The 15,232-nt window shown below is 43.9% G+C and overlaps 1 protein-coding gene across 5 annotated transcripts in view; it reads right to left on the bottom strand.

The window, feature by feature from the left end:
* LOC127652708 (histone deacetylase 5-like) overlaps positions 1-15,232 on the bottom strand; it is an 87,893-nt gene that overhangs the window by 48,272 nt on the left and 24,389 nt on the right. For 2 of the 5 annotated variants that reach the window (XM_052139025.1, XM_052139026.1), the window contains exon 1: positions 5,225-6,194. The exons of 2 other annotated variants lie outside the window; for them this stretch is intronic. In XM_052139025.1, the coding sequence (XP_051994985.1) occupies positions 5,225-5,375 (151 nt within the window). In that variant the 5' untranslated portion in view covers positions 5,376-6,194. Of the gene's footprint in view, positions 1-5,122; positions 5,195-5,224; positions 6,195-15,232 lie in introns of those variants that run through there. One more of the 5 variants, XM_052139027.1, reaches the window with a different exon arrangement.

Below are 15,232 nucleotides of genomic sequence, written 5' to 3'. Positions count from 1 at the left end.
GTTGCTGATTTCAAGGATGATACTGAATTATTTGCTTTTGAAGTGATTGAAAACACAGACAGTTATGAAGGTCTAGGTTCTGAAACATAGGGCTGCCCCCGACCAAAGATTTTCGAAGTCGAACAACACACATTTAATTGCATTACATTTTTTTCAAGTTTCATTTGAATTATTAGGCTTAACCTTAACCCTGTTTAATAAAAATTACCCCATGGTACCACCTAGTGTCCAACCAGCGGTAATACCGGTGTTTGTCGGTTTCCTGTGGAGTTTTTTTTCTGCGACCAACCGGCCAATCAAAATTTGGTCGACCAAGACTCTTCTCATCGACTAACATTTGGTCAACAATTAGGCGGCAGCCCTATTGAAATGTATATTTATCATAAATCCCAGAACAAATAACAAGTTCAATTGCCTTTAAATTTCTTTTTACTTGCCATTTAAAGTGGTTTAACCTATGCAAGACCTTTCTTCATCACATAGACAATTGTTTAAAGTTCCATACAGAGATTTATAATCTAAGGGCTGTATTACACAGTCACACAATTGTAGTCAGATAAAAGCTTGGACTGGAAGCCACAAGCCAGCCATCAAATTTGCAATCCACCTAATCCATAATGATTCAGCATGATGTTGCAAGGATTTTTCCATTACATAACGCAGGTATGATTAATTAAAAAGCTCCGCAGGGAGTATCAACTTTTTGCTTGAGCAAAGATTAGTTTGGCCATAATCGGTTCAGCAATTTTTAGAAGATAAACTCAGCTTAACGAGTAAATACGTGTTCACAACTTGCAAAATTAGCAGAGAAATGCCTTGACACTGGTCAAGCAACACAATCGGCCTTAATCACTAAGTACTTCAGTATTGTTACTGTACCATAAAATGTCACTGTAGAATTCTCAAGTTGTGAATATTAAAAGGAATATTCAATACAAGTTTAGCTCAATTGACCACATTTGTGGTGTAATGTTGATTACCAAATAAAAAAACTTTTACATTTTATGTTTGTTTAAACTGCTATTGTCAAAGTTTATGGACCGGCCCCAATTACTTCTATTGTAAGTGCCTTTTTGTAACTGTGATTTTTTTAAATAAACAAGGAATGAGTCAATTTGTGTGTGTGTGTGTGTGTGTGTGTGTGTGTGTACGTTTATGTGATATAAAAATCATTATGTCTATGGAAAGTCCTCATAATGATAGGTAGACCAACGTGTGTGTGTAAATCAACATTTTATCACAAAAGCTGTGAACTTAACTTGTATTGAACCTGAAAAATTCATTTAATTTGCAAATACTAGATTAGAAATGTGCTGATTATAGACCATTGCCAATAATTTCGACTATGAATAATCAACTCTCATCTGATTAATTAGTCTGGCCCTTATATCGGTTTATCAGTATTCAATACAAGTTTTATTATCTTAGATAAAGATTAACAGACCAAATCTAGCAGCATGCTAATACAAACAAGGGTTCAACTCCTACAAGCCTGCTTTTGTGAAATCACACCAAAAATGTCAGACACCTCCTGGGTCACATATTTCATGGACTATTTTGCAGCTGCTTTCCATATAGCCAAAACAAAACAAATAACAAGTGCATACAGACTGATGTCTAGATGACTACAATAATTGTGCAAGCAAGCCCGATGCTACCTATAAACAAAATGCATGCTGTCCATGATTTGTTACAGCACATGTGGAGTGTAATGTAGCCTTTATGCCAATTAGAGACGTCAACACTCCACTATATACTAGCGTTGAAGAAGAGTAAATAACTATGGCACATGCAACAAGCATGTTTTGTGAAGGCATTTTGGTCTTGGAAAAAAGTTTCTGCCATTAAGTCTTTCAAGTCTAAATTGTTTTGCCCTAGTTCAGAAATGATAAAGGTATCCCATTAATTTCTGCAATATTTTGGAACAAAGTGTCCTAATGGGAATTGTATTATTCTTAAAACATAAACTCAGCAAAAAAATAAACGTCCTCTCGACTAACGGAAATAGAATAATGTGTCCCTGAACAAAGTGGGGGTCAAAATTAACAAAGTTAAAAGTAACAGTCAGTATCTGGTGTGGCCACCAGCTGAATTAAGTTCTGCAGTGCATCTCCTCCTCATGGACTACACCAGATTTGCCAGTTCTTGCTGTTAGATGTTACCACACTCTTCCACCAAGGCACTTGCCAGTTCCCAGACATTTCTGGGGGGAATGGCCCTAGCCATCACCCTCCGATCCAACATGTCCCAGACGTGCTCAATGGGATTGAGATCCGGGCTCTTCGTTGGCCATGGCAGAACACTGACATTCCTGTCTTAAAGGAAATCACACACAGAACGAGCAGTACGGCAGTTGGCATTGTCATGCTGGAGGGTCATGTCAGGATGAGCCTGCAGGAAGGGTACCACATGAGGATGTCTTCCCTGTAAAGCACAGCATTGAGATTGCCTGCAAAGACAACAAGCTCAGTCTGATGATGCTGTGACACACCGCTCCAGACCATGACGGACCACCTCCACCTCCAAATCAATCCTGCTCCAGATTACAGGCCTCGGTGTAATGCTCATTCCTTCGACAATAAACGTGAGTCTGACCATCACCCCTGGTGAGACAAAACCATGAATCATCAGTCAGTGTTTGCCAGTACTGTCTGGTCCAGCGAAGATGGGTTTGTGCCCATAGGTGACATTGTTGCCAGTTTTGTCTGGTAACTATCTGCCTTACAACAGGCCTACAAGCCCTCAGTCCAGCCTTTCTCAGCCTACTGCGGACAGTCTGAGCACTGATGGAGGGATTGTGCATTCCTGGTGCAACTATGGCAGTTGTTGTTGCCATCCTGTACCTGTCCCGCAGGTGTGACATTCGGATGTACCCATCCTATCTGCCACTGCGAGGATGATCAGCTGTCCTTCCTGTCTCCCTTTCTTGCTGTTTTAGGCATTTCAAAGTATGGACATTGCAATTTATTGCCCTGGCCACATCTGCAGTCCTCATGCCTCCATGCAGCATGCCTAAGGCATGTTCACGCGGATGAGCAGGGACCCTGGGCATCTTTCTTTTGGTGTTGTTCAGAGTCAGTAGAAAGGTCTCTTTAGTGTCCTAAGTTTTTATAACTGTGACCTTAATTGCCTACAGTCTGTAAGCTATTAGTGTTTTTACAAAATTATCTTTAAAATACAGTGTCCTGAAAAAGAGTTTAGTTCCTAATAAACTATTATTTATTTTAATAATGATTCAACTTGACTAGTAGCAAGACATTATTTAAATGCAATAGAACACGTAACATTTATGCTTATGAAATATTCAAAGTGACTTACAGTGCATTCAAGGTATATTTTTTGTTTTTCACAAGTACATGTTCCATAAGAATCAAACCAATGACCTTGGCATTGCTAACACCACCTTGAGTAAATTGTCAGCTTTACGCTGAGCTAAAATGCTATTTCTATCCATTGTACATATTACCAGACACAATCTTATTTTTTTATCAAGAAAATTCACATTGGATAATAATTTCTTTTTATCTAGTAATACCTTTGATATTAGGGCAAAAATCATGTTCTTGCTAATAATTTTTGTATTGTTTTCCTGTAAAATGATCTAAAAATCCTTAAAACAAGATCAATTTGATTGATCTTGTTTTAGAAACAACACTGCATAAGATATTTAAGTTTTTCAGAGAATGTATTTTTAACATACGTGTATCTTGTGTTACTGTAATGCAGAGTTTTTATAGTGAAAAAAAGTGAAAAGAAATCTACCAATGCTGACAAAGTAATCCAAAGTATTTAGAATACGTTACTGACCTTGTGTAATCTAACGGAATGTTACAAATTACATTTTATAGCATGTATTCTGCATTCTGTAGTGGAATTTTTACTCTAAATTAACTGACAAATTAGATAGAATTTTCGGTGACATTTTCATGAATTTTAAGATTTTATTCATTTCATTGTTATTCATAACATTGACATTTCCAGGTTTTCTATGATTGTGTGAACCACAAGTTATCTAGTTCAGTCCTTAGGCCTAAATCAACAGATGCCTCAACGAATTTAAGACAAGTACAAAGGGATTCATTCTACAAATAGACAGATACATGAGGCGAGGAAAAGGGATTTTATGGTGTATCTATCTATTTGAACAGGTGTCAGATAAACAGGCCCGGTGCGAGACAAAGGAAGCGGCCATACACCTACACACTGTTATATAGTCGTTCCTCTCTGTTGATTAAAGCGCAGGTGAGATGGCCAAAACTCACAGGGCTCTGACGGGAATGTTGATGTCACTTCTGACAAGGACGAAAGTTTACTCTGCTAACATGAAGCTGAGGACCTCTCTAACATAAAGAGTAAAGCAATTGCATTATTCTGTCATTTTACAATGTTAAAAAATGCCTCAAGCTGTTTTGAGTTGCAAACAAAGTTCGCACACCTTTTGATCAATTAATTCCTATAACTCCAAATTGTTTAGGATTACCCTAAAAGCATTTTCTTTTCTTTTTTTTTTTTTTAAAAAAAAGAGATTGAACTCTCAAAGACCAATTTCAAGCAAAGTACTCTTTCTTTAACTAGCATAAATAGTGAGCATACAAATATTCACCATAAAAAATTTTACCATTTTTATCCATCTCAATATCTTTTCCAGGCCTGGAAATCACAATATTAATATTCCCTGATATTTCAGGTTTTCCATGACTGTGGAAACCCTGTGCAACAGGGTTCATTTGCAACCCACACAACACAAATTTGCATTTATTAGGTTTAATACTCTCAAAAGCATTTGAAACCATATGGTTGAACACATTAACTTAACAACCTTAGCCTAATATTCTTAACAGATTAGCTAGCTACCTAAACAACCAAACACAATGAAAATGTTTAATTGAGTGAAGTTGATGCTACTACAGAAAGAAAAAGCAGCCACCTTTAAAACCTATTTCAGGTTTAACATCATGACCCTCTCAGTTTTGTCCAAACAGAGTTCAACCAGACAAAATAAAGTGCAGATCTAGTCACAGCACAACTGTTGTCCTATGAAACAAATATCAACAGCTCTTGACTTCAAAGATCTTTGGCACAAGCAATGCAAACACACTTTTACCTCCAACCCCCCTCTCACATTTTGTTTTCCAAAGCAATACACCTCTCAAGATGCATGCTTGCATTTTATATCTACTCCTCTATGTTTCCTGCGCTTTCTCTCTCTCTCTCATGAACTCACCGGTACTAGGCATGCTGGTGCTTCTAGACTGAGGTAGCAGCTCTATGGGAGGATCTCGGCTGGACGTGCTGTCTGAGGAGAAGCAGGATTCTGTCTCATAGATTGTCTGCAACATTGCGCACAGTCCCGGTACGGTTGGCTTCAAAAGCATGCCAGTCTCAAAATATGACCACACAATTCATGCAAAAAATTTCTACATGTAAAAAGAGCTCACTCTCCGTCATGTGCACTACTAAAAAAAACTACTGCAAACACATTTGAAGGAAAATAACTGTACGTCCTTTTTTAATGCAAGGTACAGGCATCAAGAAAATAAATGACAGTTTTGCACATTAGTTCCATGGTTCCAAATAAACAAATGCAAGCTAGACTCCGTGGAAGGAAATGCTGTAGACAAATCTTCAAAATGTTCACTCAAGCGATCAATAGTACGACTGCACAAACGACTCTATTCATAAAACCACATCACTGCCTTGTCTAATCGTCTATTACAGAAACAAACAGCTAATTCACGGCGACAAGTCCACGTGTGGATCGTATCCAATTCCCCCGTCCAAGCGTGCCTGTATCCTGTAAATCTCAGAAGTTATGCATGCAGTATTGCCGCACTCCAAAACAGCGACTTCCCCATGAGGAAATGCGATGAAGCATGGAAAGACAAGATCAAAGGCTGTATATAACGGCGAGATAGAGTGGAACGCAAAATAGAACACCGAGAGACTTCTATCAGCAAGCTGCCTGTCCCCCTCTTCCTTCCCCTCCTTTTACTCTCCTCTCGCCGTCCACTGAGTCGCGTAGTACAGCCAGCCAATCCTGGCAAAGCCCTCACAACAGCACCGCACAACTAGATCTCCAAATGAATGGGCTTAAAGTGAACCATCCACTGTTGTTTCGACTGGTGTAACTGAGGTTTGCCGTTTTGTTTTTCGTAATTGTTTAAAGCTGAATCTCTGTACCCTCCCCTGCAGTGTGTGGCGAACAGGAGATAAGTGGTATAGAGACGCAGAGTTTACAAACAGACTGGAGCTGCATCAGGCTGCTGGAAATAGCTGCCGAGCGACAGGGGAGGGGCAGGACTGTGCTAAAAATAGAGTCGAGAGCTGAGAGCTTGCTCAGAGAAAGAGAAAGAGAGAGAGAAGAGGGGGGTGGGATTGAGAGACAGAGAGCAGTAGTATGAAGACAGAGAGATGGAAGGGAGGGGATGGTGGATTGTCATGAAGTATCATGCAAATAAGGGAGCCAAAAACAATAACAGGAGCCAAAAAAGGAGCTAATCAGAAACCGTATTAGACCATGGCAGGACTGCAAGATTGTGACCAAAATAACAGTTTAACTTGACAATGCAAGCTGAAGGCAGGGTAGATAAAGCAATAAGCCGCATAAAGCTCTGCATCACAAGGTGTAAATATTTTGCCCTGACAACGATTCCATATGATTTGATTCTTTACTAAATGATACACTACATCAGGACATCTGACATTTGGCCATGAATCAGTTCAAACATTTTAAAATTCTATTTTTGAAAAATTAAAAAATTTGAAAACTGTAATTCTGTAAATTCTATAATTTTTTTAAATGTACATTTTCTTAAAAAAGTAAGAGTAATACAGTATATTGCATATTATTATAGCAATTATAAATGATTACTGAATTCCATATTTAATGCATTGAATTATTATTAGCTGGGTTTCCATCCACATATTTTTAATGTGAATTTTGGGATATTGCATAACAAATGCTGGATGGAAACATTAAGATGTGGATAAATTCTACAAAATGCACATAAGAGAATGTATATGCTTGTTTAAGGTATATATATATATATATATATATATATATATATATATATATATATATATATATTAGGGTTGTCGATTTAATGCGTTAATTCAGTGCGATTAATTTTACAAAAAATAACGTGTTAAAAAAGAATTACGCATTTAATCACAATGCGATTCAGTTAACCAACAACACCAATCCAGACTGATCACCATTACGAACATTTAAAAAAAAATATTCTTCTTCTTAACATTCATCAGTGCGCTGAGTCGAGCACGTACCGCCTGAAAATGTATATATGAAAATATAAGCCACAGGAAGTGGGGAAAGCATTAGTGAAGTTTAAAAAAACATGTATTGCATTAATTGCATGATAAACAGTCAACTATTAATCACAGAAATGAACGCATCCTAAATTACATTTCCCAGACATAATTTTTATACACATAGTAAAGGGTTTTCTTAAATTCCCGTAAAATCATTGAACGCATGGACTTCAGTGGCTTACTGCTTTTATAAAATGGTGATGACAGCAATATGATAAAGACACTAATGTTCAATAAACACTCCAAATTTGTATTGATTGAAATGGGAACAACCAATTATTCTGCCAAGTAATATAGTTCAATATCCTAACCGTAGGGTTTATATGTGTGACGAATGAGCAGCGAGGCAGACGAGGAGGTGCGGATCCAAATGCAGTAAACTTTTATTGAAAGATCAAATAAACAAATAAACACAAAAGAAAAACCCACAATGGGGAAACAGGAAACTTAAATACTGAGAACTCGGGCAGGGAAAACAAACAAGGCTAACAACACTCAACGATCGACAAGGACTGAACAAACAGACAGGGTTAAATACATGCACAAGGGGAAAAGGGACCAATAACCAAACAGAACTCAAACAAGGTAACCAGGTGATGAACAGAAACCAAAGGGCAAACTAATGAGACAGGTGAAAACAATGACCAGTGAACACGAGGGAAAACAAGACTGTGGAGCTACAAAAGGGACAAAAATGAAAACTAAGGAGTACAAAAGTGACAAAAATGGTAAACAAAAGGGCAACAGTGGAACAAGACAGGGTATACATAACAGAGCCCCCCCTCAAAGGATCGGCTTCCAGATGATCCTAAAAAACAAAGACAAAAGACAAAAACCCACAAAGAACAAAATGAAGGCACCGGGGCAGACAGGCAGACCAGGGGGGGCACAAGAGCAAGCAGGGTGTGTGCTGGGAACCAGGTCGGGTGGCCTGGGGAGCTTCCACCGGGTAGGGGCGGGTTTAGGTGGACTGGGAGATGGCCGCAGAGCAGGGGCCGGTTCAGGGGGCCTGGGAGGTGGCCACAGGACAGAGGTCGGTCCAGATGGCCCGGGAGCTGGCCAATTGGCAAGGACCAGGACTGGGTCAGGGGGCCTGGGAGGAGGCCACCGGACAGGGACCGGGTCAGGAGGCCTGGGAGGAGGCCACTGGACAGGGACTGGGTCAGGGAGCCTGGGAAGAGGCCATAGTACTGGGACCGGGTCAGGAGGCCCGGAAGGCGGCCACAGGACGGGAACAGGGTCAGGAGGCCTGGGAGGAGGCCACAGGACAGGGACTGGGTCAGGAGGCCCGGGAGGAGGCCACAGGACAGGGGCCGGGTCAGGAGGCCTGGGAGGAGGCCACAGGACAGGGACCGGGCCAGGGGGCCTGGGAGCTGGCCTCAGGGCAAGGACAGGTTCAGGAGGCTTGGGGCCTGGCCGCAGGGCAAGGACAGGTGCAGGAGGTCTGGGAGCTGACCTCAGGGCAAGGACGGGCTCAGGTGGCCTGGAAGCCGACCACAGGGCAAGGATAGGTTCAGGAGGCCTGGCCGGGAGAGGCGGAGCCGGGAAGGAACTAGGAGGCGTCGGAGGCGAGGCTGAGGGAGGCTTCGGAGGCGGAGCCGGGAGTGGCTCTTGCGGCGGGGCAGTGGGAGGCGGAGCCATAGGAGGCTCGGGAGGCGGAGCCGTAGGTGGCTCAGGAGGTGGAGCCGTAGGAGGCTCGGGTGGCGGAGCCGTAGGAGGCTCGGGAGGCGGAGCCGAGGTAGGCAGCGCCGTTGGAGGCTTTAGGAGCGGAGACCTGGAAGGCTCTGGAGTCTCTGGGGGCAGAGCCGTAGGGGGCTCTGGAGGTGGAGCCATAGGAGGCTCGGGAGGCAGAGCCGTAGAAGGCTCGGGAGGCAGAGCCGTGGGCGTTTCTGGAGGCGGAGCTGTAGGAGGCTTAAGAGGCTCTGGAGGTGGAGCCGTAGGAGGCTCTGGAGGCAGAGCCGAGGGAGGCACGAGGAGAAGAGCCGCAGGAGGCTGAGCTGAAGGAGGCTCGGGAGGCGGGGCCGAGGAAGGTGGCGCCGTAAGAGGCTGAGGTGGCGGAGACCTGGAATTCTCTGGAGGCGGGGCCGAAGGGGGTGGTGCCGTAGGAGGTTTCAGAGGCGGAGCCCTAGAATGCTCTGGGGTCTCTGGGAACAGAGCCGTGGGAGGCTCGGGAGGCAGAGCCCAGGAAGGCTCGAGAGGCGGAGCCCTGGGTGGCTCGAGAGACTGGAGGGGTGGAGCCCTAGAAGGCTTGCGAGGCTTGAGGGGCGGAGCCCTGGAAGGCTTGAGAGGCAGAGCCCTGGAAGGCTCGAGGCTTGAGGGGCGGAGCCCTGGAAGGCTCGAGAGGCTTGAGAGGCGGAGTCCTGGAAGGCTCTGGAGGCTTGAGAGGCGGAGCCCTGGAAGACTCAGGAGGAGGAGCCCTGGAAGACTCGAGAGACTTGAGAGACTTGGGAGGCGGAGCCCTAAAAGGCTCGAGAGGCTTGAGAGGCGGAGCCCTGGAAGGCTCGGGAGGAGGAGCCCTGGAAGGCTCGAGAGGAGGAGCCCTAGAAGCCTCGAGAGACTTGAGAGGAGGAGCCCTGGAAGGCCCGGGAGGAGGAGCCCTGGAAGGCTCGGGAGGAGGAGCCCTGGAAAGCTCGGGAGGAGGAGCCCTGGAAGGCTCAGGAGGAGGAGCCCTGGAAAGCTCGGAAGGCGGAGCTCTGGAAAGCTCTGAAGGCGGAGCACTGGAAAGCTCGGGAAACTCGGAAGGCGGAGCTCTGGAAAGCTCGGAAGGCGGAGCTCTGGAAAGCTCGGGAAACTCGGAAGGCGGAGCTCTGGAAAGCTCGGGAAACTCGGGAGGCGGAGCTCTGGAAAGCTCGGGAAACTCGGGAGGCGGAGCTCTGGAAAGCTCGGAAGGCTCGGAAAGCAGAGTACCAGGAAGCTCGGAAGGCGGAGCTCTGGAAAGCTCGGAAGGCAGAGTACTAGGAAGCTCGGAAGGCGCTGACTCTTGGACGGGCGCGACCACTGGCGCTGACCTTTGGACAGTCATGGCTACTGGCGCTGGCTCTTGGACGGTCATGGCTACTGGCGCTGGCTCTTGGACGGTCATGGCTTCTGGAGCTGGCTCTCGGACGGTCATGGCTACTGGCGCTGGCTCTCGGACGGTCATGGCTACTGGCGCTGGCTCGGGGACGGTCAAGGCTACAGGCGCTAGCTCAGGGACGGTCGAGGCTACAGACGCTGGCTCAAGGACGGTCGAGGCTACAGGCGCTGGCTCTGGGACGGTCGAGGCTACAGGCGCTGGCTCAGGGACGGTCGAGGCTACAGGCACTGGCTCAGGGACGGTCGAGGCTACAGGCACTGGCTCAGGGACTGTCGAGGCTACAGGCGCTGGCTCACTGACCTCTGAGGCGACAGGCACTGGCTCACTGACCTCTGAGGCGACAGGCACTGGCTCACTGACCTCTGAGGCGACAGGCTCTGGCTGGGTTACCGTGGTATGCGCCGGCTTGGGTTCGCTGGGCGCTGAGGGCAGAGCCAAGAGGGGTTTAGGAGAGCAGAGACCTTTCCCCTTCTCCTCTTCCTTCGGGCTGATGCGACTGGCGAAGCTGGGACGCTGTTCCTGGTCAGCGTGGCTTCAGGCTCGCTGGCCGTGGCTGGCAAGGGCTCAGGCTCGCTGACCGTGGCTGACGAGGGCTCAGGCTCGCTGACGGTAGAGGCCGTAGGCGCTGGCTCGCTCACAGTGACATGCGGGGGCGCTGGCTCTCTCACATTGACATGCGTGGGCGCTGGCTCGCTCACCGTGACAGGCGTGGGCGCTGGCTCGCTCACCGTGACATGCGTGGGCGCTGGCTCGCTCACAGTGACAGGCGTGGGTGCTGGCTCGCAGACCGGGGCAGGAGTGACAGGGAGCGATGAGCTGCACGCTAGTAGGGTCATCTCCAGATAGTCGCGGAGAGTGCAGCCGGGCGTTGCCTGTGGCACCCGCGCCCTCAGCGAGGGGTTTAAGCTGTTCTGAAAAAAACCACCAATGCTGAGTCCGGGAAGTCCGTAAAGCTCGCCAGGAGGAGAAAGTAGAGAGTGTGGTCTACTAAAGGACGGTTTTCTTGCTGCAAGTTGAGCAGCCGGCATTTGGCCCGTATAGCTGCTGGATCCATGTGTGGTCGATCGTTCTGTGACGAATGAGCAGCGAGGCAGACGAGGAGGTGCGGATCCAAATGCAGTAAACTTTTATTGAAAGATCAAATAAACAAATAAACACAAAAGAAAAACCCACAATGGGGAAACAGGAAACTTAAATACTGAGAACTCGGGCAGGGAAAACACACAAAGCTAACAACACTCAACGATCGACAAGGACTGAACAAACAGACAGGGTTAAATACATGCACAAGGGGAAAAAGGACCAATAACCAAACAGAACTCAAACAAGGTAACCAGGTGATGAACAGAAACCAAAGGGCAAACTAATGAGACAGGTGAAAACAATGACCAGTGAACACGAGGGAAAACAAGACTGTGGAGCTACAAAAGGGACAAAAGTGAAAACTAAGGAGTACAAAAGTGACAAAAATGGTAAACAAAAGGGCAACAGTGGAACAAGACAGGGTATACATAACAATATGGTGCAACTTGGCACATTAATATAGTCCCATTACAGGTTCTATTTAATGGCTTCAAACATGGCTCATCCAAATAGAATTTAAAGTCTAAACTGTCCATTTTATAAAAAGACACAGACCACAGGACCACAAATACGCATACAGTAAGCAAATAACGTTACATATTGTTTGTGTTGCCAATGCACTCGATAATGAATGGGACTAATTCATTTAGCTGAAACACAAGCATTTGGTCTAAGCTCAAAGTACCAAGCTTTGAGTACCAAGAAAAGCTTACTTCTTACACAAGGAGCACTATTGACACAGAGAACACAAGGGTCAGCATTTCACAAGCGCATGTGTGTCAGAAGACTTGGATGGTCCATGAAGAGTTCCCAAACCTGTGACATGCAAAGCTCTGTCAGTTCATCCTCATCCTCATCTCCGAATAAACAAAAGTGTCATAAATAGGCAATTAAATAGTGAATATTGATTACAATTCAGAGTAAAATGTATTGTTTGTTAATAATTATTTAAGTAATTAAACCAAAACACAGAGAAAAAAAAAGCAATTTTAAAATTGCAATAATAATTATTATTTCTTTTACTATTTACATTGTGATTTTTATAAAATAAACGTTTAAATACATTTCAATTTAACATTTTAAATAAAAACACATCTCTCTTTCTCTGGTTTTGGTTGAAATGTAAATTTTCCATTAGATATTTAAAACTGTTGGCATTTCAATACATCCACATTGATGCCTTGAGGTCAATCTAAATCAGATTCAGACAATGCAATTACAATGCACTTAATCTTTCTGGCAGAAGGTGTAAGAACATTATAATCCATCCAATGAATCCTTTGTGAATTGCACCATTGATTTCATGCCCTCCAGGCTGATGTATTACAAGGTTATCCTGCATCTTCATCTGCATTAGGGACTCACTGCCAAATGTATGCATCTTATTTATTATACAAGATGACAAAACTTACAACTGACGAAGAAACTGGAAGGAAGAAACTGACCTGTTGCACAAATCTCCAAGAAATGACATGCATTGTTACATGCAAGATGTTACTTTGACCCCACACACAAAAAGCAAATAAATGAGGAGAAACTAATCTGAGACCAGTTTCACAGTTTTCTTACAATGGCAAAACATCTGTCTCATGCAAGGAAAGTTGGTCACAGACCAATATTAAAGGGTAAGTTTTATCCAGAGTGACTAAATTAACCCTCTGACATGTTTTTCTTAGAGCAGCCTGTCACCATAGCCACTGGAGTGTTCGAGATTTAAAGTTGTTCCCAGCGTCTTTTATCATTCCCTGGCTGTAATGTGTGATTTACAGAGGGCAAATACAGGCTGTGTGTGCGTATACACATGCAAAATCAAAGCACAAGAATCTTTCAATGTTTTGGCTCCCATTGCAGGGCAAACACATAATTTGAACCGAGGCTGTAAATAGAATCAACTTCGGTGAGGCATGACCTACCCAAGAGCAATCGGCAGCGAGAGCGAGCAGAATGCTCAGTGTACATATGCAATGTATGCTTGCATGTCCATGCACTGCAGTACCAAAACACCTAGGGCAGAATTAAATTGAATTGCACCCGGTAGAAGCATGGTTTATTTACAAATGCTGTCTGTGCTGTTTTAGTGCCCAATGCAGCTTAGGCAATGGGACAAACAAACCCAATCTTGCGGGCCGGTTCGAAGCGCTATATTGAAGAGGATGCAGCAGACCACTGCATTCTGGCTCACTCTGCCGCAACAGACACCTGAATCATCTCTTTAACATGTTGAAAGTGGTCCTGACTACATCACGCATTTGGATATCTAAACAATAATAACGCTCTTCTCCATCATTTGATAATTATTTAATTAATGACTTCTAACATGATCAATAGTAAATGTACATAAGCGTCTATTTGAAATTAAATTTAGTTTACCACCTGCTTTCATTAGGCGATAATAGTGCAATGTTTATTGCACCGGGCAAATAGCACTGAGCTTCGTGAACAAAGCGCAATAAACAATTACCCTAATTTACATTAAAAAGTAGGCGTGTTTGCACTGTAATGAATGAAAATGACAAATGTTAAGATGCAGTGCTACATCAGTGCCAGATAGCAGGTGTTTAGTAAATAAGATTCAAGTTTTTTCTCTAAAACCAATGCGGAAATGTGCCGCAACTGTGTAGTGAACTAGCCCCTCAGTGTTATTATTGTTAATGAATACTAAAGGAAAATAATAAATTTTGCTAATTTATAATCAATTTTGTTTTAAAATAATCTACAAAATAAAAACCAAAACTAAATACAACTTGACTTTGCATTCATTTTAGTTCTAGATACAGCTACCATCTTGAAACTGCTTTGACTTCATGATTGTTGCTTTTTAGGTTGCGACCAGGTTCACCCTTCTAACATGGTACCTCTCCCACAGCTGCAAGTACGACCACATTTTACGTGGATCCTTCAACAACAGTCTTGTCTGTTGGTTTCCAGATACCAGATGATTTATAGGTGGATGTACCTTTTGGGCTTTTTGACATTAGCTGGGCTTATATTAAGCCATGGGAAGGTGGGAAAAGTGCACCACTTGTTTTTTAAGCCCTTTTACACAAGTGATAAAACTTATGTTGGTAATGTCAAGGACTTTGGCAGCAGACTTTGTTTGACAGCTAGTCTCTCGCTCGCTCTCTTTTACCTTTAGCCAGACCTGATCCAATTAAGGTGAACCCAAAGCGAGCCATAACCTTTTTCCACTGGAGGAATCTTGGATGGAGGAGAAGAATAGTAAATAATGTGGCCATTCCTCATGGTGGGCAGAAGGCTGCGGACAGTCAGGGCTAAATGTGTGTTGAAGATTTGGGGCTTGTGAACTCTCTCTCTCGCTCTCTACCTCCCTAAATAACATGGACTATATTAGTTCACACTTACAGGCCCACAAAAATAGCCTTGGTTTGGATGGGATTAATTAAAACAAAGCCAAGAAAAATAAAGTGGTTTCTCACACAGATAACTAACTCTGGTTTGTCCTGTGACCGCTGCCATCTTGGCAAAATGCATTTTAAGTACAGTAATAAGTGGTTCTGCTTGCTGCACTATTACAATTACTTATACTGATTAAATAAATTAATGATACCTCAAATAATGCAGCTTTATTGGGGAGTTGTGCTATTACTTTTTATATATAAAATGGTGACAAAATGCTACAGACTTGCACTGAAGAGGGATCCAATACATGTCAGATCAGAATTTCAAATCTCTTTTGACATGAAACCACCTAGCAACATCTTATTACTCAGTACAATTTTGCAA

This window comes from Xyrauchen texanus, chromosome 12 (assembly GCF_025860055.1).
Source record: "Xyrauchen texanus isolate HMW12.3.18 chromosome 12, RBS_HiC_50CHRs, whole genome shotgun sequence".
Classification (NCBI taxonomy): domain Eukaryota; kingdom Metazoa; phylum Chordata; class Actinopteri; order Cypriniformes; family Catostomidae; genus Xyrauchen; species Xyrauchen texanus.
This window is presented reverse-complemented; position numbering and strand designations above follow the sequence as displayed.